The sequence below is a fragment of the Sinohyriopsis cumingii genome, chromosome 6 (assembly GCF_028554795.1).
Source record: "Sinohyriopsis cumingii isolate HCF-2022 chromosome 6, ASM2855479v2, whole genome shotgun sequence".
Lineage (NCBI taxonomy): Eukaryota > Metazoa > Mollusca > Bivalvia > Unionida > Unionidae > Sinohyriopsis > Sinohyriopsis cumingii.
In genome coordinates, this window is record NC_142966.1 from 85,152,673 (window position 1) to 85,180,521 (window position 27,849).

At 33.5% G+C, this 27,849-nt stretch overlaps 1 protein-coding gene across 5 annotated transcripts in view; it reads left to right on the forward strand.

The window, feature by feature from the left end:
- The first annotated feature begins 2,847 nt into the window (after nucleotides 1-2,847).
- Nucleotides 2,848-27,849, forward strand: part of LOC149797360 (scavenger receptor cysteine-rich domain superfamily protein-like) — a 150,496-nt gene continuing 125,494 nt past the window's right edge. For 4 of the 5 annotated variants that reach the window (XM_089962106.1, XM_089962107.1, XM_089962108.1 and 1 more), the window contains exons 1-5: nucleotides 2,886-2,972; nucleotides 8,361-8,412; nucleotides 11,712-11,868; nucleotides 15,264-15,433; nucleotides 25,488-25,644. In XM_089962106.1, the coding sequence (XP_089818232.1) occupies nucleotides 2,931-2,972; nucleotides 8,361-8,412; nucleotides 11,712-11,868; nucleotides 15,264-15,433; nucleotides 25,488-25,644 (578 nt within the window). In that variant the 5' untranslated portion in view covers nucleotides 2,886-2,930. Of the gene's footprint in view, nucleotides 2,973-4,860; nucleotides 5,018-8,360; nucleotides 8,413-11,711; nucleotides 11,869-15,263; nucleotides 15,434-25,487; nucleotides 25,645-27,849 lie in introns of all 5 variants that reach the window. The other variant, XM_089962109.1, reaches the window with a different exon arrangement.

Sequence of the window (27,849 nt, forward strand, 5' to 3'; positions counted from 1 at the left end):
TTAGATAGGTGCATCTGGAGTTCAAAAAAAAAACCAACAGCCCTTTTCAGGGCTACCCAATACTCTAGAAAAGAAATAACTATTAATTTGCCAATGTGTGTAGGTAGAGTAGTGTGAATATAAACACTAACTCTTCTTTTCATAGTGTGAGTGTATGTGTGTTTGTGTTTGTGTTTGTGTTTGTAACTGCTCACGTAAGTTTGTGTGAATAGTAGATTATGGGTTTGTTTATTGTTTCTTAGCGTATGTGAATAGTATAGTTCGGGTTTTATTATACGAAATGAGAAAGTAGGGGGATGTTTTCCTTCACGTCCGCGCGTTGTTTGGTTGTAATCTAGGTAATATCAATTTTATGTCTTAGCGGGATATTTTCCATCACGTCCGCGCTTTTCGTATAAGAACCCACAGTATTCGTCGTTCAAACCATTCTGCAAAGAATAAAAAAGAAGATGGCTTCGAACCACCTTGACAAAATGGAAAAATTGCAAAACGTCCTGGACAATTTAGGAATGATGGAGCAAATGTTGGTTAACCTAAACGAGGATCACTATTCTTATAGTCCCCATCGAGTGAAGATGGAGATAAACAACTTACGAAAAATGAAGGTAATCATCAGTGATCTGTTGAAAGAAATAAAGGAGGAGAAGGAGGATGAAGAGGAAAGGATAAGGATGAGAGCATGGAACGAAAAAATTGAAAAAGAAGAAGAAAATGAGAAGAGGAAGAAAGAAGAGGAGGAGAAGAAAGAAGAGGAGGAGAAAAGAAAGAAAGAAAAGAAGAGTGTAGGAGATAAAATAAGAAGTTGGTTGAGAAAAAGAAGAAATTAGAAGCAGAACAAGAAGAAGAAGAAAAACCAAAGGCCCTTTTCAGGGTCCCCATATTTCTCGAAAAGAGAATGACTTTTCAATTGCCTACCCTCTTTTTAAAAATTTAAAAAAAAAAAAAATCCCATGTTAAATTCCCCTTGTACGTAAAATGACCCACAATTTATTCCCATGTTAATTCCCCTTGTACGTAAAGTGGTATACGATTTTTCTCCATGTTAAATTTCCATTGTACGTAAAGTGGCCCAGGGGTCTCTGTAATGTTATTTTGCATTGTACGTAAGGTGGCCCTATTCACTACTGGTATCAAACAACATTGAATTGTCTGGAACGCGGTCAATACCCAGGATACATTTTGCTTCATGGCTTTTAGCAATAGCTTCTAAAAGTTGCTGTCAATACTAACGCTGCAACAACTCTGCAACCTTGTATAATATTTGATACAATCATTTTCGTCTCTTCTCTGGTGGATGAGTAGACTGCTTCCCATTTATAATTCCTAGGCAATCGTCATGGTCTGCGTGGTTTTTCCGTTCCTAATGCTACTGACATTCTTATACTTATGACTCAAAAGTATTTGATTAATTTGCCTACTCGTCAACACCATCGTCTTTGGCCTCATCAAAATGATTCACTCACTTTAGATGCAATGGGCAGTTTAAGTTTCTTTTGGGATTTACACTTTCATGGACGATAATGTGCACATTCTTTTCAGTTTAATATGCCTAACAAATCTGCCTAAGTACATTTCGTTCTATTTTTGTGGTCACTACCAAATTTACCAATATACAAATTGCATCTGAATTTTTTTTCGGAAAAGGATTACAACATCTATTGTGCCTATTTAATGAACCTGTATGATGTACTCAAATGATATAGCGTTCCTATTTTATCGATAAATGTTTTGACATTCCATTCGTCTGACATGTTTGCCACTACTACAAACGTTTATAATTCCTTCAGTTTACTTTGTGAGTCAATATAATGGCTGCTTACATTTGTATATACACCAAAATAGGCATTTATTTAATGTAATACTATTCACAACTCGACCATATGTTACTATTTTTTGGCATCACAAGATAACTAGGTATGCTATATAAACTAATATGCACTGTGAAGAAAAGACGATAGCAGCCAAAACGACACATCAACAAGCCAAGTGTGATTTTAGACAATTATCATGACCTGGAAAACCGTTGCTCGTTAACTGACAGATTGTTTGGTTTATTGCATTATTCACTTTATTAACGAGAGAAAAGCGTTTGTAAGATGACATTAAAATGTTTTAATATCAGCACGTAAACGTTGCTTTTTGTGTGCCAAGAACGTGAACCATATCACCGATGTGAACCTCAACGACCTCTATATTTTATGCCTCACATGCCTTCTCCGGTAAGCATTTTGAATGGGTATGTCGGCTAGTTAAATGTTGTTGTTGTTGTAGTGTTTAACGCCATTTGTCAGCACACGATAGGCTATACATGGCGGCTATTATTAATGGTGGAGGAAGAAACCGGGAAAACCCCGGAAAGAACTACCAACCCACGAGAAGCTACTGGTAAGCTTTCTCACATACCCACATTGGCTGAATCTGAGACTCGAACCCATGCAAACAGAGGTGAGATAGCAGTGATCCGTAACGGAGAGCGCGTTAGATCACTCCGCCACTCGGGGCCCCACTCCTTAAATGTAGCATTCTTATTTAACGCATGTTATAACTATATTTTAGGTAGTGGTGAAAATCTATGCGTGTACATTACGTAAATGAATGTAACTTCCTTGCACACACAGTTCAAAATACAAACACTAAACAATTTGTGTTCTGTTCTGGCCACTGTAGTCCTATAAAGAGCGCTCATGACACTGGTGAAAGACCAGCTGCTTGTCATTTCAAATGAACACTTGTTGGAGATACAAATGTGCCCTGTGGGCGGGTCAGTTATAAAAGCGTTTGATCGACTTGACGTTGAATGGCTACATATCTGAGTGGCAAGAGGTACGACATAATTGAACTTTGAAACTGGGTTCTAGTACAGTCAGAATACATTTCATATAATGATCATTTCTAATGGGAGACGACAGTGTAAACTTTAGACAGTCACGATGCATATCCTTCAAGAGTTCCTTGCAATACTATTTCTTCTGGTAGGTGTTTCTAATATTAATGCATTATCCTTTTTATTAATGCATCACGTATATTACAATTGTCTAATAGTCGATTGAATTCGGATAAATTATTGTTTACACTGGAGTGAAGCATATATATATATATATATATATATATATATAGAGAGAGAGAGAGAGAGAGAGAGAGAGAGAGAGAGAGAATTATAAATATGCACCAGACAGAACAGAAAGTGTTATCTATGATTATATCAAAGACTGCTTGATAATCGTAGGCAGCCTAAATATTTAGCACATTCCGTTCTGTCTGGTTTATAAATATAATTCTCTATAATTAGTCCTATATACCTTGATTTCTTTCATACGATTCCGGATTGACTGTTGATAGATGAGAATTAATTACTAGGTCGTCACGCGAGTGTGTCTGCTACGCACGGGTGCATATGCCACCGATACAGACGCATCCTTTTATGGTGATGCTTATTTAGTCGTGATTGAATATGGGCTGGTGCGTGCAGGCAAGGCGATGGGTGCCGTTTACTCGCAGACCTGGGTTCGAATCTCCGTAGAGTACGAATTAAAAATTATCTAACCTGTATGCTAGTATTATTTGTATTATATATATTAGATGTGTGTGTGTCAACACATTATAGTTCTATAGTTATTGAGTGTCAATATAAAATGTTTCAGAATAGTTCAAGGTGCATGCTGAGTAGTTAAGACACATGCTGTACAACTTACAAATCTGTTTGCATTTTAAAAGTACATATCCATAACGTACACCGGTGGTGTATAGCTACAGGAAACTATTTAAAAGAGAGATACAACAAGAAACTGAACATTTGCACGTTGGCTAATCGATGATTACATATGAAATAGATTCAGTTTTCAAGTTGCTTGACACTATAGATTGTGCAAAGGTGGGAAACAAGTTCGTTTTATAGTAAGGATTTGTTTTCGTACGAATTTACAAATGTATAAATAACCTTATATGTTCTGCAAGGGACAGAGCGCATATATATTCGTATAGTTCTGTATTTCCTGTTTTCATTGTATTGTGATTCCTTGTTGATAATCGCTGTTCTCTGCCGAGATTAATAATTTTATTTATAATTGATTATTGTCAAATAAATATTTCAATTATGAGGAATACATGGACTTGGAGATAGATATTGATCATCGTGAAAAAGTTTGCTGCAGTGATTTGATAAGAAAGAATATTGACTAAAGTGTGGGTTGCCGTTTGTTTGTATTTGTTTTGTTTTTAATATATAGGAATTAATATTTTGCTGCAGATACAAATACATAATCTGTATCTTCAGATAGCTCAGGTAAGACTTTGATGCATAGAATATAACGGTGATGACTATTGATCCTCTCATTCTCTCCGCTGAAGGGTCTGTATGCCGGTACATTATTTTTGACTATATTAGTTATCATTGTCATTATGACGTATACTAGTAAAATAATACTTTAAGATAATTACATTTTGCGATTTTTTATTCCAGCATATGAGTTATAATATAATGCAAATTGGCAAACAATACCAATTTTGATGATTTCTCCAATCATTTTGGCACTTTAAAAGAAAACATACACTCTCTTTCCTGCTTAATTGATGTTGAAAACCACTTGATTTTCGTTCAGTAAGACCTTTGCAAAGGATATTAATCCGCATGCAAAAATAGTATGATTACAATAAAGTGTGGACATAGCCAAAATTTGGTTTTGAGAACTACAGACATCATATGAGTTGAGTAATAGTATATACCGCATTTAATAGAACCAATGTCTCTGACTGGCTAAATATAATTGCCGGTACAATAACGTCTTTTATTCAGAAGAAGCCTCTATAAAGGTAATTTGTTCAAAATAGAAGAAATGAGCTTAAAACATTTTCACTTCATAGATGTTACAACACAGGCACAGAAGAATGTAAACAGAACAGTCTAACCAGTCACCCTAACCCTAACTGATCTCTGGTGATGTAGGATAATAAAGCCATTACATGCACAGAACGTTACGTTTTGCGATATTTTGGAAACATGCAGTGAAAGCAAACGCAGGTATTTATTCAAGACAGTGGATGAAAATTGCACTGGCGTTTTGATAATAGGAAAATATAAGAACATTTGTCTAACAAACGGGCCTCGCTGTAAATCTTTTTCATTTATTTAAACGTTTGAACTTGGTTAGATCGTGCATCGGATGCAGCGTCTATTGCAGGTCTTCAAATGATAGAATGGTCATTTTCCAAAATATTAACATGACAGTCTATGAGAATTACATAGGTTAATGATGTTCTATTTTAACGAATATATCACACGAATGAAGGACACAGATAATATATGGCATATTGCCAACAACCCACATTTCTCAGCCAGGTAGGTTGAATTATTTTTCTAATGTTTAAGATTAAGTTATCTGTTTGGGGTTTCATACATTTGTATTACAGCACAAATACTTAGTCATGATATAGTTTAAAAAACAAGTTTCATAGGGCAGCTGAATCAAATAATGTGTCACGCATTTTCTTAGCAGCACTTTGAAACCTATGGTTCACAATTTCGAGGATATAACTTCTAAAGTAAAATGTTTCCACTTTCAAAAGTCAAATAAGATCACTGCATTTAGAAAAAGTTCGGGAAGAAAGAAATTAACGTATTTGACTTAAAGTTGTCGACAAAAAATTCATTTTCGCTACTTTGTCAAACAGTGCAAGCGTATTTGGAAAACAGCAAAACAAAATCAAAGGCAAATTAAACAACCTGACCAATACAAAAGATTACATGATAACGTGCTAGTAAGTTTGGTATCGTGGTTCCTTACCTAGGCAATTTACTTTTTAATAAAACAAATTCCTGTGTTTGCTCTGATTTTCGTATATATGATAAAACGTTTCATGGTGTTACAAGTGGATATCCGTTTAAGGCAACAACGATAATACTGGTCAAGGTAACTTTTCTTCTGTGATCAATTACAAAACGAAAACTCTGGATTTCGATAACGGGGAAAGAGCACCGAAAGGATGTACAAAATAAAGACGGTGGAAAAAGAGAAGCAGGTTCCAAGGTTTACTTCCCTCTTTTGGCAATCGTTGCACAGGCAGCATAGTTCACCCGATATATCTATACTAACAGGTCTCGGATATCTACATGGTACATCTAAAGTTCAGTGTCATTCAAATCAAATATTTGCTAAGTGATATAAACATATTTACATGCACGTAAACGCTTATTTCAGATTTCGCTTTTTGTATCAGATCACTCACCAGCATCTACAGTTGTGATGGCAGTTTGTTGAATTTGTATTATCCTATGAACACTAAAGTTAGGTTAAGTTCAGGTTGTTTAATTAGCGTAATGCTCTTACACTTTAAGATCTATTAAAACTGTCAGGCATTTAGATGGTTGCTGTACATTTGTAACTATATATATATTTGAACGTTGATAATAGTTAAGCAAAATCGTTGCAGAACAGGTTTTCGTGATTGAAGAGAAACACTGGGTATTTGCTAAAGACTTTAGTTTCCTCAATTTGAACACATTGTAAAGTTATGGTATGCACAGTTTATGTATAATTCCAGTTTTTAAGGAAAACGTTAGTTGTCAATCTTCGCAATAATGTGTCGTTTTGTAATGCAAAAAAAAAATAATACTCATCAGAAACACGCGCCAAATGATAAGGTCGTCATCTTCCTAAAGCATTTAAAACTTAGAAAAACAAAATATCGTCCACAGCAGTATCTTATTACGGTGATTTTGATCTGCATGATTCTTGTAATTGATAAAATAATAAAATAAAGAGTTGGTTTGACCACATATTCCGTGACAGTTGTCCTAAAACTCTCTTATTTCCCCTCTGTATGCATATCAAGTAGCAAACGTTCAAAGTTTATCTAACTGACATGCTATCTATGAGTTCACGTCAGGACGTAACATATTTCAAGTCGTCGATATCAGTATGCATTCTCCAAATAAATACTTGAAAATCTACGATACCGGGGAGATGTCTCCATGCATTGCGCTTTATCATGTGATGTTTCCTTGATAAAAACAGTCTCTGCTATTTTCTTACTGTACAAAAATGTGTGTTAACTCGAAGAAACTATCTCTCTCTCACGATATGTATATATGTCTGTCTGTCTGTCTGTATGTATGTCTTGATGTATGTATATATGCATTCATGTATGTATACATGTATGTGTGTGCTATGACTTTTAACGTATTTTTTTTTTAAATCGTTCCTATCAGTACCATTTCTGCAGTGTCGCAGTTATTAGAGATGCCTAGCATGGGACATCATGCTGCAGTCCCACCCAGTCATATTGCCCTAATACCAGGCCGACTAGTCCTAACACTAACTTCGTAATGCTGAACGCCAAGCACAGCCGCTAGTAGCATTTTTATAAGTCTTTGGTATGACATGTATGTATGTATGTATGTATGTATGTATATATATATATGTATGTATATATATATATATATGTATGTATGTGTTTGTGTGTGTGGATGTGTGCGTGCGTGTGTAATTGCGTGCGTGCATGCATGGGTGCATGCATGCGTGTATGTATGTATGTATGTATGTATGTATGTATGTATGTATACGTATGTATGATTTAGATTTTTAACTTAGCTTTAACAATTTTACATTCATATCGATACATCGATACATACATACATACATACATACATACATACTTCTGAGTCAGTACAGGCGGTGGAGTCTAATGGCTGAATGGTGTAAAACGCTCACCGTTCCAGATTACTTCCATGTCACCTCTATCTGGGTGGGTTCCATTCTCGTGCCTGGATAATATGGGTACGTGAGAAAGCTTGCCAGTAGTTGGTTGATCACATTTCCTTTCCTGGTTTCTTTCTTCCCCAGATATACTGGCCGCCATATAAAACCTATTAGCCTACATTGTGCTGCGAATGGCGTAAAACCCCAAACAACAAAAACCGAGGCCGTAGGGGGACAACGTATTTGCACTTATTAATTTCAGTGGCAAAAGGAGATCATTTTTTATTGTGGCAAAATAGTGTTCACGATGACTGCATTATTTGCAATTATCTTAAAATATTTTAACAAGCGACACTAGCAGACATATGTCTTCGCAGTTTAATGTAACCTAAAGTAATTGCATGAATAAAATGAGAGCAATTAAGAGGAATTGCAGCCTGTGATTAAATTGTTGATTTGATAATTTTAGTTACACATACTTTATAACTTTATACGAAACCTAGGAGTGTGATCTTAAGAGCAAACGCGTTGCCTAGATCAAAACGTATTCATATAAGTAGTTTTAATCTATTTGTATGCAATGCATATGAAGTGGTTCTAAAATATCAAATGTTATTTTATTTTCCTGTCTCTAATTACGACATTTATTAAAAATTTATATTTCAGGTAACGACAGATGCAAGTATAATCCAGTTTAAGAGAAATCGACGGTCGCCCAGTAAGTACATATGTTACCATGTTCAGAAGACAGAAATGTTGTAACAAGACAGATAATTTTGTGACTGAGATTTATTTTCCTCGTTATATTTTCTTTCTGTTGGTCAATAGTTTTAATTCTATTTCTGAACCTGAAGGTAGTTATTTTTTAACCAGACTATAAAATACTAAATTAATGCAAATAATCAATTGACTTTAGCACGAGCGTTTTCGGTAAACAGAGACAGACAGGAATCGTAGTAAAGGAACTAACCATCAGCATTTAATATTTGTATTATCGCACCCAAATTATTAGTACTAGTGTCAAATCAAAGGCCAACTTTTTCATCGTCATCATTAAAACACCTCTATTTCACCCTAGCCTTAATGCACTGAAAGGTCTTAAAATATCAGATCGTTCTTGCAACTGGGTGTTTGTAGCAGCCCTTGATAACACATTCTGTTTATTTATACATTTTCTTAGCAGAAGTTTTAATATCGATTTGCACATGGAAAGGCCCAGATGATGAGCCGTTCTCTCTAATGTCTAAATAGATTCTAAGACACGTCTCACTTTACATGTCTGTCCAAGCATTAAATTCGACACCAAATGCAGCTGAAACAAGCGAGGTTTGGTAGGAATGCATAAGACTCAGAGACAATAAGCCAAGGTGACGAAGAAGCTTTATTTCCGCTGAAGACATGGATCCACTAACCCCAGTGTCTGTTATCTGTTTTACGTTTTTGAGCAAATGTGTGAATTTAGCGAACAGTTCCTACAGGTCATGTAGTTGGGATTCCACCGGCAAAGGTATACACGCGATAGGTTAGAAATATATGTCTTTATGGCTGGTAACGGCAATGTAAATAAATACCTTTCCTTTCTATAGCTTCAGTTTCCTCAAAATGTACTTTCTTACTCATACGAGGTCCACAACTTGATCTACAGCGCGACAGTGAACTCCAGTCTGGATTACATTTCCAGCAGAAATCACACCATACATGAGAATTTACTGCTCCTCAAAAACGAATTGAATCTGATATACTCTATCAAACAATATTTCACTCTGCCTATTCAATTAAAATAGTTTCATATTGTGTTCAACTTATCATTCTTCTAAATTATAAATGGGAGAGCAGAAACGCACGAGTAGCTTTCATTAAGACCAGTTCATCAAGTTAACTATACTTGTATGGAAAGTATGAACTCGTTTTTTCTGAGCAATACTTCAATCCTAAACTCGTGTGCTATGGTTCAGACAATTTTTTCCTATGTAAATACAGGAAACTATAAATAAGCTTTCGATATAAAATGGTATTAATAGTATACACAATGCCTATGATTATGATGACATATGGTAACTGTTCCTTGATTATATCTTTGTTCCTCATATTCCGCACAAAGATAATATGTTTATGGTCATGAAATGTGGTAGACAGCTGCTCCATGAAGAAGACTGCATTTGGTCTTCTATGATCAATTTCATTTTCATTGATAGATAGGACTCAGATAGCCGAATATGATTCCAATAATATTTAGATCTAAAATTGTTTTGTACGACAAACTCAGACGCAATTTTTGAAAAAATACAAGCAACAAAACCACAAAAGAGACGGTAGGCGTGCTGACATTAGCAAACACAGTTCTTAACGCTAGCAGAAGCAGTTCATGAAAAATAGTTCATGTTTTTTTCTGGGATAGTGATTGTATAAAGTACAAATATCCATAATCTAAAATGTTTATGGAAAATTGCTGATGTCATAAAGTTAGATATCACGAGGAAGTATGCATCTTTCGTCGCAACAGTTCACTGGGGGAGGGTGGAGTGTGCAGGTGGCCGAGTCGACGAAAACTTTTGGTCAGGTCATAATGCACCAGATAGCTTGTTGCAGCTTTGTGTTTTTACACCGTACGGATCAATTGTAAGCCTATTCAGGCATACCGAACAACTTGCAGTGCAACTGCCATGTATGTGACTGACTTTGATTATGAATTTTTGCTTTTGATTATTATGTCATACACACAAGAGGAGGTAAATTATGCTGTGGTAATACTGAACGGAAAAATCCTAGCACACATTCATATATACGGCATCTATCAAATAAACCCCAAAACATATTGTCAGAGAAGGTGATTAATACAGGATACACATTTACACCCAAATGTATGCTTATTTGTAAAATGCATGACGGGGACAATAAAATAAACGAATATAAATATTTTAAATATTTTGGAAAGTAGAATTGAATAGAATGGGCGGTGTTCTTCTGAAATTGACACACACACACACATATATATATATATATATATATATATATATATATATATATATATATATATATATATATATATATATATATATATGCTGAATAAGATGTCAATGCAAAATTGAATCATAAAAGCTTAAGCAAAGTTATAACAAGACACCAGTGAAACTTATAGTTTAGATCAATGTGAATTACTGTTGTATTTACATGTTGTCATGTAGAGACACAACTAGTCATTATATTTCATGATTTCATTATACCTCCAAGCAATGTTTGATAAATTAACTTCAACCCCCAGACTAATCTTGGCCAGTGAAGTATACAATATAAGTCAGATTAATTTAATATTATAATAAAGTTACAGTACCTACAGAGACTTAGCAAATTTCATGTTTCCCAACAGTGTCGATGAGGACCGAAGTAATTATGACATAGTAACATAATCTGGAAATATGGGAGAGCACTAAATATTCAAACTATTCACTAGGTCTCTAGACGCTATCATAAACAACATACAAGGAATAAACAATGATACAATTAAACCAAAACCAAAATTGTGGAGAATAAAATATATGCGACAATGACCTCAACAGTATTTTATTAAACGTTCATGTCCTTTAACGGATCTAATGGCATACCACCAACCTGCAAAAGTGAACTAAATTATACAAAAGTACAAATTAAAGTTAATGAGGCGTTTGTTGTATTTAATACTAAATCACTTTGTCAATCACGATAAAGTACCGAGAGCGATACAATCGGTATCATTCGAAAGAAGATAGGATACTCATATGAAGACAACCTGACAATGTCGCGAGAGAAAAGGTTTTTGAACTTATTTGTCTTCGTTCTTCTCCAGCAAATAAAATACAATGCGTTAATCAGCAGGCCTAGTTGAGGCGCAGTAAAGTTCTAAATACGTGTAAATCATCTGGAATAGTGCAGTAGCTCTTCGCCAACATTTTTGACTGCGACATAATAAGTGTGTTTATTTTTTTATTAGTTTTACTGCGCAAATGCATTTAATGAAATATTATGAGTATGTAATTACAGATATACAAAGCATTCGCCTGGCTGGAAACGGAGCGACAAGCTATAAAGGGAGAGTTGAACTTCAGGGTCCTAATGGCACATGGGGAACAATATGTGACGACATCTTTGATGTAAATGATGCTATAGTAATTTGCAGAATGCTTGGATATACCAGCAGGTGGGAAACTTTAATTATGTATACAAGATGTGAGTGATAATGCGATATTTCTATTTTTGTTACAAAAAAATATTATTTCGTCTGCGAAATATTCTTCACATTATTCCCACATTATTCGCATTAAAATAAACCCCCTTGGTTATATGCTATAGCACTGCTCTCCATGAAGATAACACGTGGCTGTTCAACTTGTTACGATGTTTGTAAATAAAATTCACTGACGGTATATATTTTCAAGAAATGTATAAAGGTATCAAGGAACGATTTCAAATGTGGACCTAAATATAATTAATCTGAAGGTCTGGCTATTCGGCAGTGAACCAATATCTGCATTTAACAGTCGTGACGATCACCAAAGTGATTACTATTATGAATACTCTGTTCTGTCGTACCTGTTGCGAAAGTCACGCTTTCTCTACGAAGTATGTAGACAAATGTGAATTAAGGAGCTCAGCGATTTGAACTTTTAGGCGACTTGTTGTCGTGCAATACTCCATAAACTATTGGCGTATAACAAGACAGATTTCACTCAAGGCTGCAATAATGATTTTTATATGCTTATTTCCATGCCAAACCAGAGAGTACTCCTCTGGATCTATCAGCCGAGGGTGCGAGGAACGATTTTCATATTTTTCTTTGTAGTGTTTGCCCTCCAGCCTCAGCTAGTTGGATAAGGAAGAACGGAGCAGGCAATTTTAGGGTACCTTTTCTAGCCTCTTCCTCATGACATGGAGGTGAGTAGCGCGAGTCCTATAAAGGATTGCATAGTTGCTCATTAAGCCGCCGAACTCTACTGCTGATCCTTGTCAGTGAAAAAAGATCATGTGGCCTGAGCCACCTGTCTACAGATTTGCAGCTACGACTGCCAGTGTACCCACACCTGCCGCTTCGTTGCTTGTCCGTCGCCACAAGACTTGGGGAGAAAAGTGACCATGTGCCTTGCGCATTGATTTGGTTTAAAGTGAGAAAGAGTTACGCGTCGTCGACCTCACTCTCACGTCCTAGACAATGTCAAGACGGCTGGAGAGTAAGTGGATGCAGTGGATAAACAGGACTACTTACTGCTTTATGCGCTCAACAGCGCGTTGCTGCGAATCTGCCGAATCCAGTTTTCACATGCTTGGGTTGGCAAGCCCTGACTCACCGAGGGCTTAAGACCCTTTGCCTACCCTCGCCCGTTTAGCCCGCTAGTTAATGTAGTTTACCGGGGTGTGGCTACTGCCATTATTACAACATTTTGGAGCCACAGGTGAGAGCTGGGTGCATGTGGGGAACAATAGTGGGTGAGCTACTCCAAAGGAGGCATGAATGTTCCCGGACCCCTCCAATACACTCCAGTCCAACCTAATAACGAAACTAAATTAAACAGTATTTGAGCCGTAAATATTCATACAATTGATTTTTAAATATTCAGTATACTTTCTACTTTAATAATTCTTCTACTCAACCATTCGCGAGAATGATTTTCTTCATTTGAAATGTATAATCAAAGTGAATATTTACCCTAAGACTAATTGTAATATTACCGATGCAAAATGCAAATTTATCTTTGCATGAAGATACACGATCAATCATTTACAGAGTGCGTTTCATGCAATATACACCTCTATATCTTTCTCATGACTTCATTTAAAAATTTTGCTCATCTTTTGTTTCCTCCATTTCCCTTACATTTAAGATTCCTATCTTAATTTTAGTTTGACTCATTTTTGGTTGGGTGCGGAGAGTATGAGAGCAAATATACGTACATTAAACGTAGCCAAAACCAAAAACAGCTTCTTTCACAGCATATTTGCATAAGGATTGCATGGCAAATAACTATTTTAATATTTCCTGAGACAGAGGTACTCATACACATGAGGAAATGTGTTAATTAATGGCTAGTGGGTAACGAATATAATATGCAATCAGCAAGATACAATGAAAAGTATAATACAAATAAATAAGAACGGAACGGAAGTGGTATAATGGCGAAAGCGTGCGAGAATCGCTTATTTGTTGCATTTCAATATGGTAGAATAAACTGTTACTTCTTTTGATTTCAACCATGACTGAGGTGTAGCTTCACCTGGCATAGTTAAAAGATCAGTTTTGTATTATTATATTTTCTTTATTTCGTACACAGTTGTGGCTATTGAACAACGTATATTGAGCTCTCCTAAGCTTCTAAACACTATCGTATTCATGTTGTGAGTTTTATTCTGACAATTGAAGCAGGGCGAGTTCAATCACAATATATTTGTAATGATTTTTACAGTCAATGACGTAGAAAAACCTAAACGTGGAATACCACTAGCTTGCGAACACTATAGTATATAACACTTTCTGGAAGTATCACGAAAATCTTATAAAAATGAAGGATCATTATATTTTAACATTATATTACATATCTGACCATTGTTTGACTTCAGTCAGCTTGATGGCTGTAGAGAACACATCATTGGTATTAGTCATTTGAGTTTGAATTATCAGATATTACATGATATAAATATCAAGAAAGAATTTGACCACATGTTACCGACTTAATGCCAATGTTTGACTTAATAAAGTTTCATATAACATCAAGTTGCACTACCGCGGTATGGAACTATATGCTAGTGAACATGACTTGTAGTCCGGAATTAATAGAAATGGTCCAATGGTTTAATGTGTTGCGTTGTATTGTTTTGCTTTAACATATGCCTAATAGAGCACCAAAATATTAACCAACAGGTTAGTAACAAACCAACATAAATATTGCTCGCCCTGTTTTACCCAGTTACATGGGATTTATGCAGTTGAGTCACATTTTGTGAACCATTATTAATACTATTCAGTTCCACAATTTGCAACATTTTATTTAAATATCCCAATAAACTGAGTTAGTATCAAATACGAAGTATAGTAGGTACGAGTCAACGGGAAATATTTAGTTATTGTAATATAGTTTTGCACATATTTGTATTCACTGAAAAGTTTTAATCACTATATTCAAAAAGTCAGTATTACCGGGCCAGTGTTCTAATAAAACTTTGACAAAAATGCAATAACGTTAGAACTATATAACATACAGAACATTATTAAACTTATATCCTTTCTTTTTATGAAAATCTGTATCAATTTATTTGTCCTAATATAAAATATATTAACTTTCGGTTTCGATTAATATCCTATTTGTCAAAGAAAACTAATAAGGTACATCATGGTAGAGGTGCTAGTGTTCTGGTTCATTGTAAAAATAGTAAACAAGTGACAGATGAGTCAGCGATAGTTTCAGCTCTAAAAACGTACTGGGATCGACTGAAAAGCTACTTTACATGTAATAACGACTCCTGGCATACGATGTTATGAAAATTGAGATAAAACATCACTCGAATCTACCGAACCGTGTAACAATGTTATGATCTTCATTTTAGTTATCCATCTGCATATGCGAGCGCCCATTTCGGTCCAGGCTCTGGACCTATTTGGCTGAGTGACCTTGCATGTAGCGGAACAGAAGGAGATCTCGAGCACTGCACATCTAGTGCATGGGGACACCATACTTGTGCACATAATGAGGATGCAGGGGTAGACTGTAATTTCGGTGTGTATTATTTTATTATCATTTGATGCAAACATCGATATACGTTTTTCTGTTATTTCATCATACAATTCCACATACAACAGTGTAGCCTTTTATGGATGGAAATACATAGCAATGTTGTATGTGTCTTTGCTTTGGCAAGTGTTCTATTTCTGCTTGGAAGAAAACATCACTTTCTAACCTGGTTGACTAGACATTTTACATAAAGTTCCTTAAGATGATCAGGTATCCATGCAACCAAGTTAGGATTTAGAGATATGTGTTTACCTTTTTGTCTGTCTCATAAATTTAAATGTATACTTGTTACTATCATGAATGTTTTGTTTACTTTTTAAATATAAATCAACGAGCGTTGCCTATGTAGCTGAGCCTAGTAAAGGATACATATGTAATGTATATGTGAGACGACATTATTCTCAATATTGACATTATACATGACGAAAATTATTCCGAGAAGAATACACTATCACAAATGATTTATCATGGATAACATTTAGAAATAAAATAATATTACAATTCGTTAACCTTGCGATGTTGTCAAAACTGATCCTGTTTCTATTCGACCATATCGCTTTCCTTCGTGGCTAAAACGTAAACTCGGATCATGGATACGGTTAATGTAACGGTTTTTCTACTCGATTGTGTCACGTTTGAAGTTAAGGCTTTCCTGACCAATAGTAGATATACTTTAACTCTATGCCTTTCTCCAGTGGGAATGGGCAAAGGTTTTGCAACCTCTACTCGGTCCTTCAAGTGCAGGAAAGGATCATATATATATATATATATATATATATATATATATATATATATATATATATATATATATATATATATATATATATATGTATGTATATATAGGACAAAAAGTGTCGCTCAATTTTTCAGTTGAATGGTTATTTCAAGACCAAACTTGGTTTTGATAAGGTTAATCCAGAAATGATTTGAATAAGAATTATATATTTGAGGAAAGTACATTTAGTGGGTAAAAATCGACTCTTAAACTGGATTTTCCTGGACCAGAGTTAAATTCAAATTATATGTATTCTAGTAGATTTTGATTATTTGGGTCTTTGTCAACTCACTTTGACAAACGACAGTAGTGGATACCTTTGGAACAATCCAATAAAAAACAATTGCGGAGAGGAGACATCGAAATGGAAAATCTAAAATACAAAGTAATACATTGCGTATTAATTGTGCTGGTAAATATCGAAACTCATTAGGATGCTGCATCTATTTTTCGAGAGATATAAACTATGAAATATATTATGTGTCTGCGGAATAGAGATGAACAATGTTTGAGATGTATACGAAACCAAGTGTTCATAAATTTTGTTTGGTCATTTTCACTTAACAATATAAAGAACAACACTTAAAACATCATTCGAAGTCTCAACGGAATTAATATTATTAGTAATGGCTGCAATGCAGATAAAAGTATATCATATCTTCAGACAAACGGCTTTTTACTGAAAGAATGAAGGTTGACATTTGCTCTTCACCGAATGTTTTTGCAGTGCTTTGTTTGCATGATAACTTTCAAAAAGGTGTGCTAATGCTAAATATCTGTACTGCGTTGAGTACGTCAGACGATGGTTAAAGTGGGCATATTGAGGCAATCGTTGCACACACCTAACTGACGTAAAATATAAAAAATTGTTATAAATAGTTTGTCTCCTGACGTTTAGGTCAGAGAGATCGCATTATCATTGATTTGTATGTTTGTCTTATCATATACATTAGTAAAATATTTTAAATGTTTAATTACTTCATAAACTTTCTGTTTCGAAATTGCTATGATAATTTGTAAATAGTTGTTCTTAACATAAAACATTTCTTCTACTTGCTTTGGCTTATAAAGACTCAAATATTTTTCTTGTAATGTCTCCAACTGTTCGTTTTATTTGCTTGTTTGAGATTCGCTGTAACATGAAGAAACATTTAAAATCTCTTTACTGTACAAGAAAACATGACGTACACATCATTGAAAAAGATGCTAAAGTTTATGTCTTGGAGAATCATTTGCATATATATTTACAATTGTTTAGCTTAGTTCATTCGGTCAAGATATCAAATGTATTACTCTTTAAGATTATCTTCTTTGCATTCATTTAATTCAAGTATGTTATTATTTATCTTCAAACTATTACATTTTTTTGGTATTTTTGTCGATATCCTCTAGATGTTTTTAATGATTTGTGTCATGTGTTGCATGAAAGAATGAATCCTTTGTCCAAATTTAACATATCCCGAATTGTATATGATTGCACCGATCAAGACCCACTGTAATGGATATACAATACAAATATCATTAAAATACGTTAAGAGTAACTTAATATGCATGTTCAGCAATTGAAAATGTTTTGAGTATAGCAAGCGGTCATGTAGAGACAAGTGTATGAAATTTAGACAAGAATCATCATTTGCTTGACTTATATATATATATATATATATATATATATATATATATATATATATATATATATATATATATATATATATATATATAAGATGTAGCTGCTCGAACGGGAAATAAAATATATGAGAATTGATAACATAATACGATTATAATTTGCAAAGACGTTTGCTTGTTCTCTTGCAAAGTATTACAGTTTTCTTGTCAAGTTAACCAACTCGTATCAAATATATTGAGGAAGATGATGGTTTTTGCACTACAATTGCTGACTGCATTTGCAAACAGTTAAAACATTTCTTGTAAGTTAAAAATGAACAGTCAGTGAACTGACATGGAGCCAAAGACAAACGTGATATAAAGCCTCGGAATAGTAAATTAATGAAACAGTTTGGATGGCAGCATCAGCTTTTGGAATTTCGAACACTAAAGTATCATAACATTATTAAAATCGGTGTCCACATTTTACATTTACTTTGGAAAACATAAACTTATATTTGAACGTTCGCTAAACCCCCACCCCAGCGAAACAAGTCACTATTGGTTTTGTTAGTGACACCGCTAATATTATTGAAGCATACAAAAGACATTGCAGAATTCGATGCTTGCAGAATTAAAAATGGTTCTGGTCAATAAACTTGACTTTGGGTCAGGTAAACTATAAACTAGTAAAATCTACGATACCGGGGAGATGACTCCATGCATTGTGCTTTATCATGTGCCGTTTCCTTGATAAAAACGGTCTCTGCTACTTTCTTACTGTAAACAAATGTGTTTTATTAGATGAATCTCTCTATTCATCACGATATGATTGTCTGCCTGTCTGTCTCTCTGTATGTCTGTATGTGTATGTATGTCTGTCTGTCTGTCTGTATGTATGTATGTATGTATGTATGTATGTATTTACGTATCTATGCATGTATATATGTGTGTATGTATGTATGTATGCATGCATGTAGGTATGTATGTATGTATGTATGTATGTATGTGCGTACATATGTTCGTACGTAGGTAGGTAAGTAGGTAGGTAGAGGGTCAGGCAGGCAGGCAGGCATGTTTTAGATCCTGATGAATACAATACTGGCTATACTGGTCTGATCAAAACATCACTTTTGTAACGTAGAATTAAAATATTTAGAATAAACCAAACAATTTAATGTGTATTACTGCTGGCACGATAACAAAAGTTTACACTGGCTACTGGAATTATGGATATTTTATAAAGGTTACTGGCGACAAGTCATGTAGTCCATAATTTCATTTGATTGTAATCTAATAACAGGAATAAGGTCAGAATAAATGATCAGATAACAAAACGACTAATTGCCATGGATTGAACAGAAAAGTACAGCAAGATATTTATGCTCATAAGACACTGCCTCTCTACCTAGAATAATGAATATATCGAAAAGTTTGTTTAGATGATGACATAGAGAAATACAATAATATAATACAATAATGTAGTTTTGTAAACACTGACAATTTTATTATATATGGCCTTCAGTGTCGTTAACAATTTGCTGTTATCCAAAAACAACCAAAATGTTTGTCAGCAACGCTATTATATAGAGCATAGTTGTGTGGAATCGGTACGCAACGTAGTTACGAATATGGGTATAGTACATTTGTTCTAAGATGTGGTGCAATATGCAATATTTAAACCTTTTGAAAGACAATTTGCATACAAAAAGATCATAGTGTTACGTAGTGGCCTGATGCAATAATAAACCACGATATAAAGCTTGATGCTGCTAAATTAAAATTTCATCATTCCTAATTTTAAACATCGTACAGACAGTACTCACATATACAAACATTTTGGATATGATTAGATGAGAACATTTTTATTTCCTTCTAAACAAAGTTTACTTCAGAAATAAAACAAGATACATGAGCAACTTTACAAACATTCTGGTATCAGGAAATGTGTAATAAAAGAAATAGAGTCGGTCATAATGCATGTAAGCTAATCATAGGGAAGACAAAATAGAGCGAAAATATTGACATAAGTGTATATGCATTTTTCTTGCCTGTAAAGATTGGTTGCATAAAAACGTAATTGGAAGGAACAGCAGGATAGGATTAATACTATTGAAAATGGAAACAAGAAAACACAGTCACATAAAGTAAATCAAGTTTTTGTAAGTAAATTCATGAAAACCTTTCATAAAAGACAGTCAATAGTACTTCACGAGTAATTCTAAACAAACACTTTATTTTACAGGAACAAAAACCGAAAAATCAAAAGATATTTATAATATTGTGTATCAAATTCAGAATAAATCTAAATGCCGAATTAGACTATCCAAGAATAAAGAAAGTTCGAAATGAATTCCGATACTATTGAATATCCTGATACACTAATGATGCAATCCAGAATGTCTTTGAAATAATTCACATTAATCAAAAGTAAAATATGTGTCCCAAATCCAATACAAGTAATGCCAACGACTAATACAATAGGATAATTACTCTAGAAGTATCTCTGTTTCAACGATATATCTGTAAACCCTGATTAGACAATGTAGTGTCATAGACTGATCTTCAACAGTGATTAATTACGTGTTTATCAACTCCCTCTTTATATAAATTTTCACTTCACTTAAGACTTAAACAATACAATAGAGGCACCTAATCTAGGTGTAAACAAGACTCGCCTTCAACACTAAGGGCAGTGAACATCTTGGTAACACTTGATGATCATGGTCAAAAGTTAGTATGAAAAGAAGATGTTTACAACATTCAATCGTGGCCACATCTTTCAGGGGACGATATAATCCAAATTTCCATACCACTATATGTATATAGCAGCATATTTGCATGTTGTGTTTGCTCCATTATGTGTAACTGCGATTAACATCTATTACGATATTGATGAAATGAGGACCGCGACATTTTACAAATTTAGCACATTAATGTTTCTTAAAATTGTTGATTTTTTCAAAAAGATCACTGCTTTCATAAATTGTTTATGACTTTTTAACTTTGTAAATACGTTGTTTTCGCTGACTGATGCAATGAACTCCGATGCCGTGGGGATTCTATAGAAACCTCAGAGCGATTGTATCCGACAGACTTCAGGGACTAACGTCATTAAACAAAGGATTAAAGTGGTTGAGAATTTATTTACAAGAATTGTAGTCATTTAGTTTATTTATTCTCCCCTTTTAGATATGAAGTGTGCAATCTTGGCTAGTGTGCAGAAGAAGAACCCATATATTGGCCACCATATAATTTCGGTGGGCAACCATTACTCATATATCCCCAATTTCTCAGAGACTATTATGGTTGTGATTCAAAGATAAACTAGCAGTTTAAACAATTTGATGAATGTTTTTAATGTAAACGATTAACAAAAATCAATGTACCACTTCATATAGAGTGTAAAATAAATGTGCTGAGAGTGCAGATTAAGAAGAAATACTATGTAGGCCTAAATAGGAACGTGTTTGAATGAGGATATATTTCCTGAATGTGAAATGAAGGTAGTTCCTAAAGTGATATCGCCATACTATGTTATATATATTCCACTGATACGAATCAATATCTTGCTATGAACTATATAATAAATACCTGCATTTTGAAACTCCTAAATATAACAAGAGTTATCAGAAATTATATAAATAACTTACTTGAAAACGGATCGTCCGTGAGTAATCTCATAGGATAACAAGGAATCTGTGAACCATTTTTAACTTTTTTCATTTTATATTGAACCTCAAACTATTGGGATATTAAAAGGAAATATTAAATTAAGAGGAATGTTTCATCTCTGAAGCATACGCATAATGAGTAGCTAACTCGCATTTGTTCTAACTCGCCATAAATGATTACATTTTGATAAAAAGCAAAGTTAGTTAAATGTTTAGGAGAACAAGTGCGCGTTAATTACGCAAGATGGAGGATTGAATTTTTATATAGACAAAATAGCTAACCTGGATTTATAATTATTGTTCTTAATGTATGTGCGCATGGCACGTATGCGCGACATGATCTGTTATGGTCGCTTCAAGGACATCCTTTCTTTGTCCACGATACCTTGAAGAGATGACATAAGCTTCACCCATTTAATCACTTTCTGCGCATGAAAAGCAAAACTGAAATATATTTTGGATGTTTGGTTGCATTTTGTTTGGTTGTTTCCATAGTACAGTTTATCGTACAAGGCAGCCACTGACGGTAAATTTTGGATCCAAATGCAAGGAATCACTCATTACTAAAAATTGATATCCCTTGATATGTTTGAGTTTCTGAAATTAACTTCTGCAAATAAATCGTTTTTTTGTTTATATAGACCAGTTTGCATGTCTATTGTTTGCGAAATACATAAATGTTACGACTTTAGCCCCAAATCCATCCAGGTCGTTACATTGAAACTTAGGTGTTCCCACCAAGACTTAAAGGGCATTTCAATTATTTCAATACATTGATCAGAAGAAAGCATATTACTTGTAGTGGCTAAGGTGAAATATAAGAAGTTGCCTTAATATTGACTTACTAACTTTGGAACATAAAGTAGTAAAAAAAAATATTTTTATATTTATAGCCAATTGTTTGTTGATAAATAAACTTTTGACATTGATGCAATTTAGTATTTGTCGCTTTCAAAAGTACATGTTTAGTACATGTTTCACAATTGATCGGACTAGGATCCACAAGTTACACGTTTCATAAAATTGTATATATAGATCAAATACTTTTGCATGCAAAATGAATGTCCGAGTTCATCATTTATGTCAAAATATAAAATATTACTCTACAGTAAAAGTTAAACAGATTGTGTAGGCGTTCAGCCCCAACTATTTTCGGCAATGGGTGTCTCTTTTTACATTTTCATTACACATTTTAAAGGCTGCGATACCGTGTCATTCACATGATCAGTTATTTTGGTTGGACCCTCATACATCAGTATTTTATTGTAAGGTCACTATATACAGACCGTGATAAATATATGATGCAAAATCAATAGGAAATTACAGGTTGGACGATATCATCTGAAAGCTGCGATCAAGCTGGATCAAACGTGGCGCTCTGTGATGTCACAAAGAAAGTCGCACGTGCTGAAGACATATTCGAATTACCCTGGTATTGGTTAGGATAATCTGACGTGCTCGTTTCTTTTCCAAGGTTAGCACCTGGGCAACATTATACAATTCCAATGCAATCAAACGTTTTGTCTGCAATGTGATTTTCTTTATTATATTTATAGTACACAAGATTCAGCAAACAGGGTAGTGTTGACTTTGGTTAAACTGTATTAGTATTAAATATTGGAACAACAACTTATAATTTACTTTGAATAAATATACAAATTTTAACATAAGGAATCTCGTAACGATTATGACAAGAGTATATAGCGCGTTTTGGCTCAGTTAATAAATCACATAACTGACAAATAGCACAAGCAAGGATTTTAATCATAGTTATACGGGAAAGTGTGGGTAGGGAAAGCAGTATTGGAGCCAGTTTCTATCTGAAAGTTTGCTTTTAAATTTTTATTAAGCTGTTTCAATAGTCTGCTCTGCAACTGTATCCCTACAAAGGAACTGTAGTCACTATCGTACTATTGTCGACACGCATATAAGTAAAACAGACCTAGCAAACTCATTTGAAAACGTAATAGGTCACTAGCGTTTTAATACGTTTGCCAGCCTAAATAGTACCTTGTGTTGCCAAATCAAAGCAAATTCCGATATCACCAAAGTGGAGCTGCGTATCACTTAAGAAGAGTTGAAAACGTATAAGCGAGTATTTGCAAGTATTCTCAACTTAACTTATACGACTCAATTCAATCTTGTTTATAACGTTTTATCTGAGTCAGGTTATAGTGGTTGAAACTAAATCCTGCGGTTATGGAGTCAATGTTTTAATCTGTATCTGTGTAGAAATAAAATTCCAGGCGTGTCCTTCGGCAGATGGAAACAAAAGCTACTATATGGAAGTACTTCTTATATATGCCCTTTAATAGATAAATTTGACGATGCTGTATTCTCTCTATTACGGTGTATTGTTCATATTTTCGTTTTCGTTCGGCGAATGACACGGTATTGTAGCTTCATATATTTTGATGGTCGGTAAACATATGTTGTGAAATTTACAACTTCATTGGTTCGTCTCTCATTTGTGTCTTTTATAATTTAATGCGTCAGTATATTCTCGCATCTCATTACATGCACATAACACTTTCATATATGTCAAAGTAACAGAACAATTAAATGTTTTATTTAAACATAACACAATAACCATTTGTGTGATATGATAAAACCAATGTGTATAGAGAACTAAGCTACTGTGGAAATACCTGATTACTTCAGTTTGAATTCGGCATGTACTAGACCTATTAGCATTTAGTGAATGTGTATACTTATTGTAAAGACTATTTGTTTCATCTAATTGCAAAATTTCTCTGGCTTAGCGGTGTCCTATTTAAAGCTAGTAGAGTGGGTCTAATTTTATTTCGCTATAATCATACATTTCAAATAAATTTATCATTTTAATCACTAGTGTTTGTAATTTAATTCGAGACCTACAAAATCAAAAATCTCGATAGTGTACCAGGTTAATTTAGTTACTTGTCAACCCTGTCACGATTTTCAGTTACGAGTATGTTAAATAAATGATAATAGATTTAAATTATCAGAAAAGTTGATATATGGCGTTGGAAGCAATTGTAACATGAATAATTATAACCATTGATCTAAACTATAACTAAAAACAACAACGAGTATATACACTCCTAAGAAAATCAAATAACCTTTGTTTAAACGGTTTTCTTAATGCACAGCAGTCTAAGTGTTACCTGCGAAAGATTATATCAACGATATATATATATATATATATATATATATATATATATATATATATATATATATATATATATATATATATATATATATATATATATGTGTGTGTATATATATATATATATATATATATATATATATATATATATATATAAGTGTGTGTGTGTGTGTGTGTTTTGAACAAGATCATATGAAAATTAGATTTCAACAACAGTAATAAAAGCTATGAATTGTTAAATTATGGAGAGGGTCAGAGGAGTGAGACAGAACGTATGGGTAGTAGACTCGTTTTCATCGTTCCAAATGTAGAATAAATCAAAAGTGTAGTTGTTTGTAGCACCATGAAAATATTACTATCCCTAGAAACACTCATAGCATTTTCTCCAAAGGTTTACTCTAAATAAGTAAGAAGTAGAATATGGCCCGTTTTAAGAAGCATGTGACTGAAACTGATCCCATTCATTTTTCGTCGGATTCATGCCTCTTGTTTCCAATTTTCGATCTCAGTTCCAAACGGACAGTTGATTCTCGTATATCATGAACACTAATAAACAATCATAATCATTTACAAATCAAGCAATAGAATCAAATATTGAAATTCGAACAGGTTTATTTGTAATTTTCTCTGAAACAATTTGTTATGTCTTTACATGCCGTATAATTAACTGTTGATAGCTATCATCGTACTTCTTCACAAATATGATTTAACTAAGTACACGTGTAATGTTACTGATTATGCTTTTGATTAACTCATTGCTTTGCAAGACAAATATATGATGCCAATAATTCGAATGCTATTCAATCAATATATATCCCCGCTTTCTCCGTCCACTTACAGCGGTACAGAACATTCGTCTTGCAGGAAAAGGAAGTACAAGTTCTACTGGAAGAGTGGAAGTTTCAAGTACGAACGGCACTTGGGGAACTATATATGCTGCTGGCTTTGATGCCTCTGATGCTACGGTTGTTTGCAGAATGCTTGGATTCAATGATGGGTAATTCATTATATGTTTTAACTATTTGTCAGTTTCTAAAATAGTAACGGTTTTAACGTTTTCTTTCTCAATTGTATATTAAGAATGCATTCTTCAATTTTTGTAATGGTTATTGGGAATACCGTATAGTCTTCAATCGAAATGAACGCGTTAGTATTAGAACTTGCACATACCGATGCATACTTACATATACAATTGCAGCAATTTTGCATTGATTCATTTTATGTTTTATATACATGCTTGAAACATTATTGATCAGTTTGTTACGTATAATACTTCTGCTCACATAAGTTATACATTATACTTCGTAAAAAATTAGTTTTTGTGCAATTAAAATGCTTATAAGCACGATAATACCTCCTTATCAGAAAATATTTGTTTGAAACATTAGTCCACAAATAAAGTTTTACCAAATGTTTTGACAAGATTCGATGCATTATTTATGCTCTTCAAAGTAATTCCGTTCAATCACCCAAAACAATTTTCTTTGAATTTGTTGCTCAATCTTTAACATTTTTCGGAAATACTAATTTCTAAAATAGTCATGTTTCTTTGTTATTTACAATCCAGAGGAATATTATTAATTTCGTATATAAACATGTATCCAAGTTGTCAATTTACACATATTATAATACATACGACTTGAACATAAAGCAAATGGGGTTAAGCACCAGTTGTATAAATATACAATCGTCTTTCCCCAATATTTCATAAATACACACACTACACTGAACAGGCATCAAACAAAATTTAACATATGACGAAATATCCTTAATTGGATGTCATAGGAAACGTTCCTATGGTAATGTGGCTACGGTGAGAGTTCATTCTACCATTATTGGTATATATATATATATATATATATATATATATATATATATATATATATATATATATATATATATATATATATATATATATATATATATATATATATATATATACATATATAAGCACATACATACAAACATAATTATATATAAATACACGCACACACAGACACGTACGTATAAATATATATATATATATATATATATATATATATATATATATATATATATATATATATATATATATATATATATATATATATATTACATAGTCTAATATATGTTTCAAGTGAAAATTAAAATATTATTATACATTAACTGGTATTCGTACATAGAAAGTGTTTCAATCGGCACACTCAATTTAAAGGGGACCCGAAACTGAAATAGGTGTCTGAAATGGATGATGTTCTGGGCATTTGTTAGAAACATGTTCTCTAAATTATGTTTTTAAGCACAAAAGCAGCAATGGCTGCATATAAATCATTCCAGAAGGATTATATGTTTGACTGTTGAGGAAAAACGCTGAAAGGTAAAATATTAGCATGCGTCCCAAGTACATAAACTGACGTCGGAAATATTTGATTATTAATATGATATTGGTATCACAAAAGTGTAAACTACGTTGCCTTTATGACCACCAGCTGTTTCGTTCCTCTGTTGTTTGATTAATAGCTGGACTTGTGGAAAATAATTTAGGTAATTATACATTAGTTTTCAACGAGGAACTTTAGAGGGATGGGCAGTGCTAATGAATGCAGAGGTTCAATCAAATGTAACATACGAATGTCATACAATTTAAGTACTTATGATGTATTTTCTTTGGATTAATAACATCACACATCAGATCTATGTTTATGTCATTTACAACATGACAATTTTTCAACACGCATAGTTATTTTGTGATTTCTGGTGAAAGGAAAATTGTACTTTTGGGTATTAATCCAGTTTTACGCTATTTAAGAAAATCTGCTTACTTTTTCTGGTATTTTTTTTCTCAAAATGTGATTCAGCATGTTTCAGGTCAATATTTGATTAAAATTATTCTTTTAACCCTAAAATCGCAACGATTTCAAGACTATGACATGACTTTTCAAAAGAGACAAAACAACATTCAAAACATTTACGCTCTAATTACTGAATGTATGCTTAAATCTTAACAAGGTTACTAATCTTTCGGAGTTTTGTATCACATATATTTATACATAAATTGTATGTAAAATCATTGCTTACTTAGACAAAAGCTATGTAAACTATTTGAAATAATATTCGCTTGTATAATAATTAGCTGAGTGTCGTGATGTACTATATTAGAAATTCAAGGGCAGCATTAACATTTCTCAAACATATAGAACGTTTAACTCAAACGTCTAAAAAC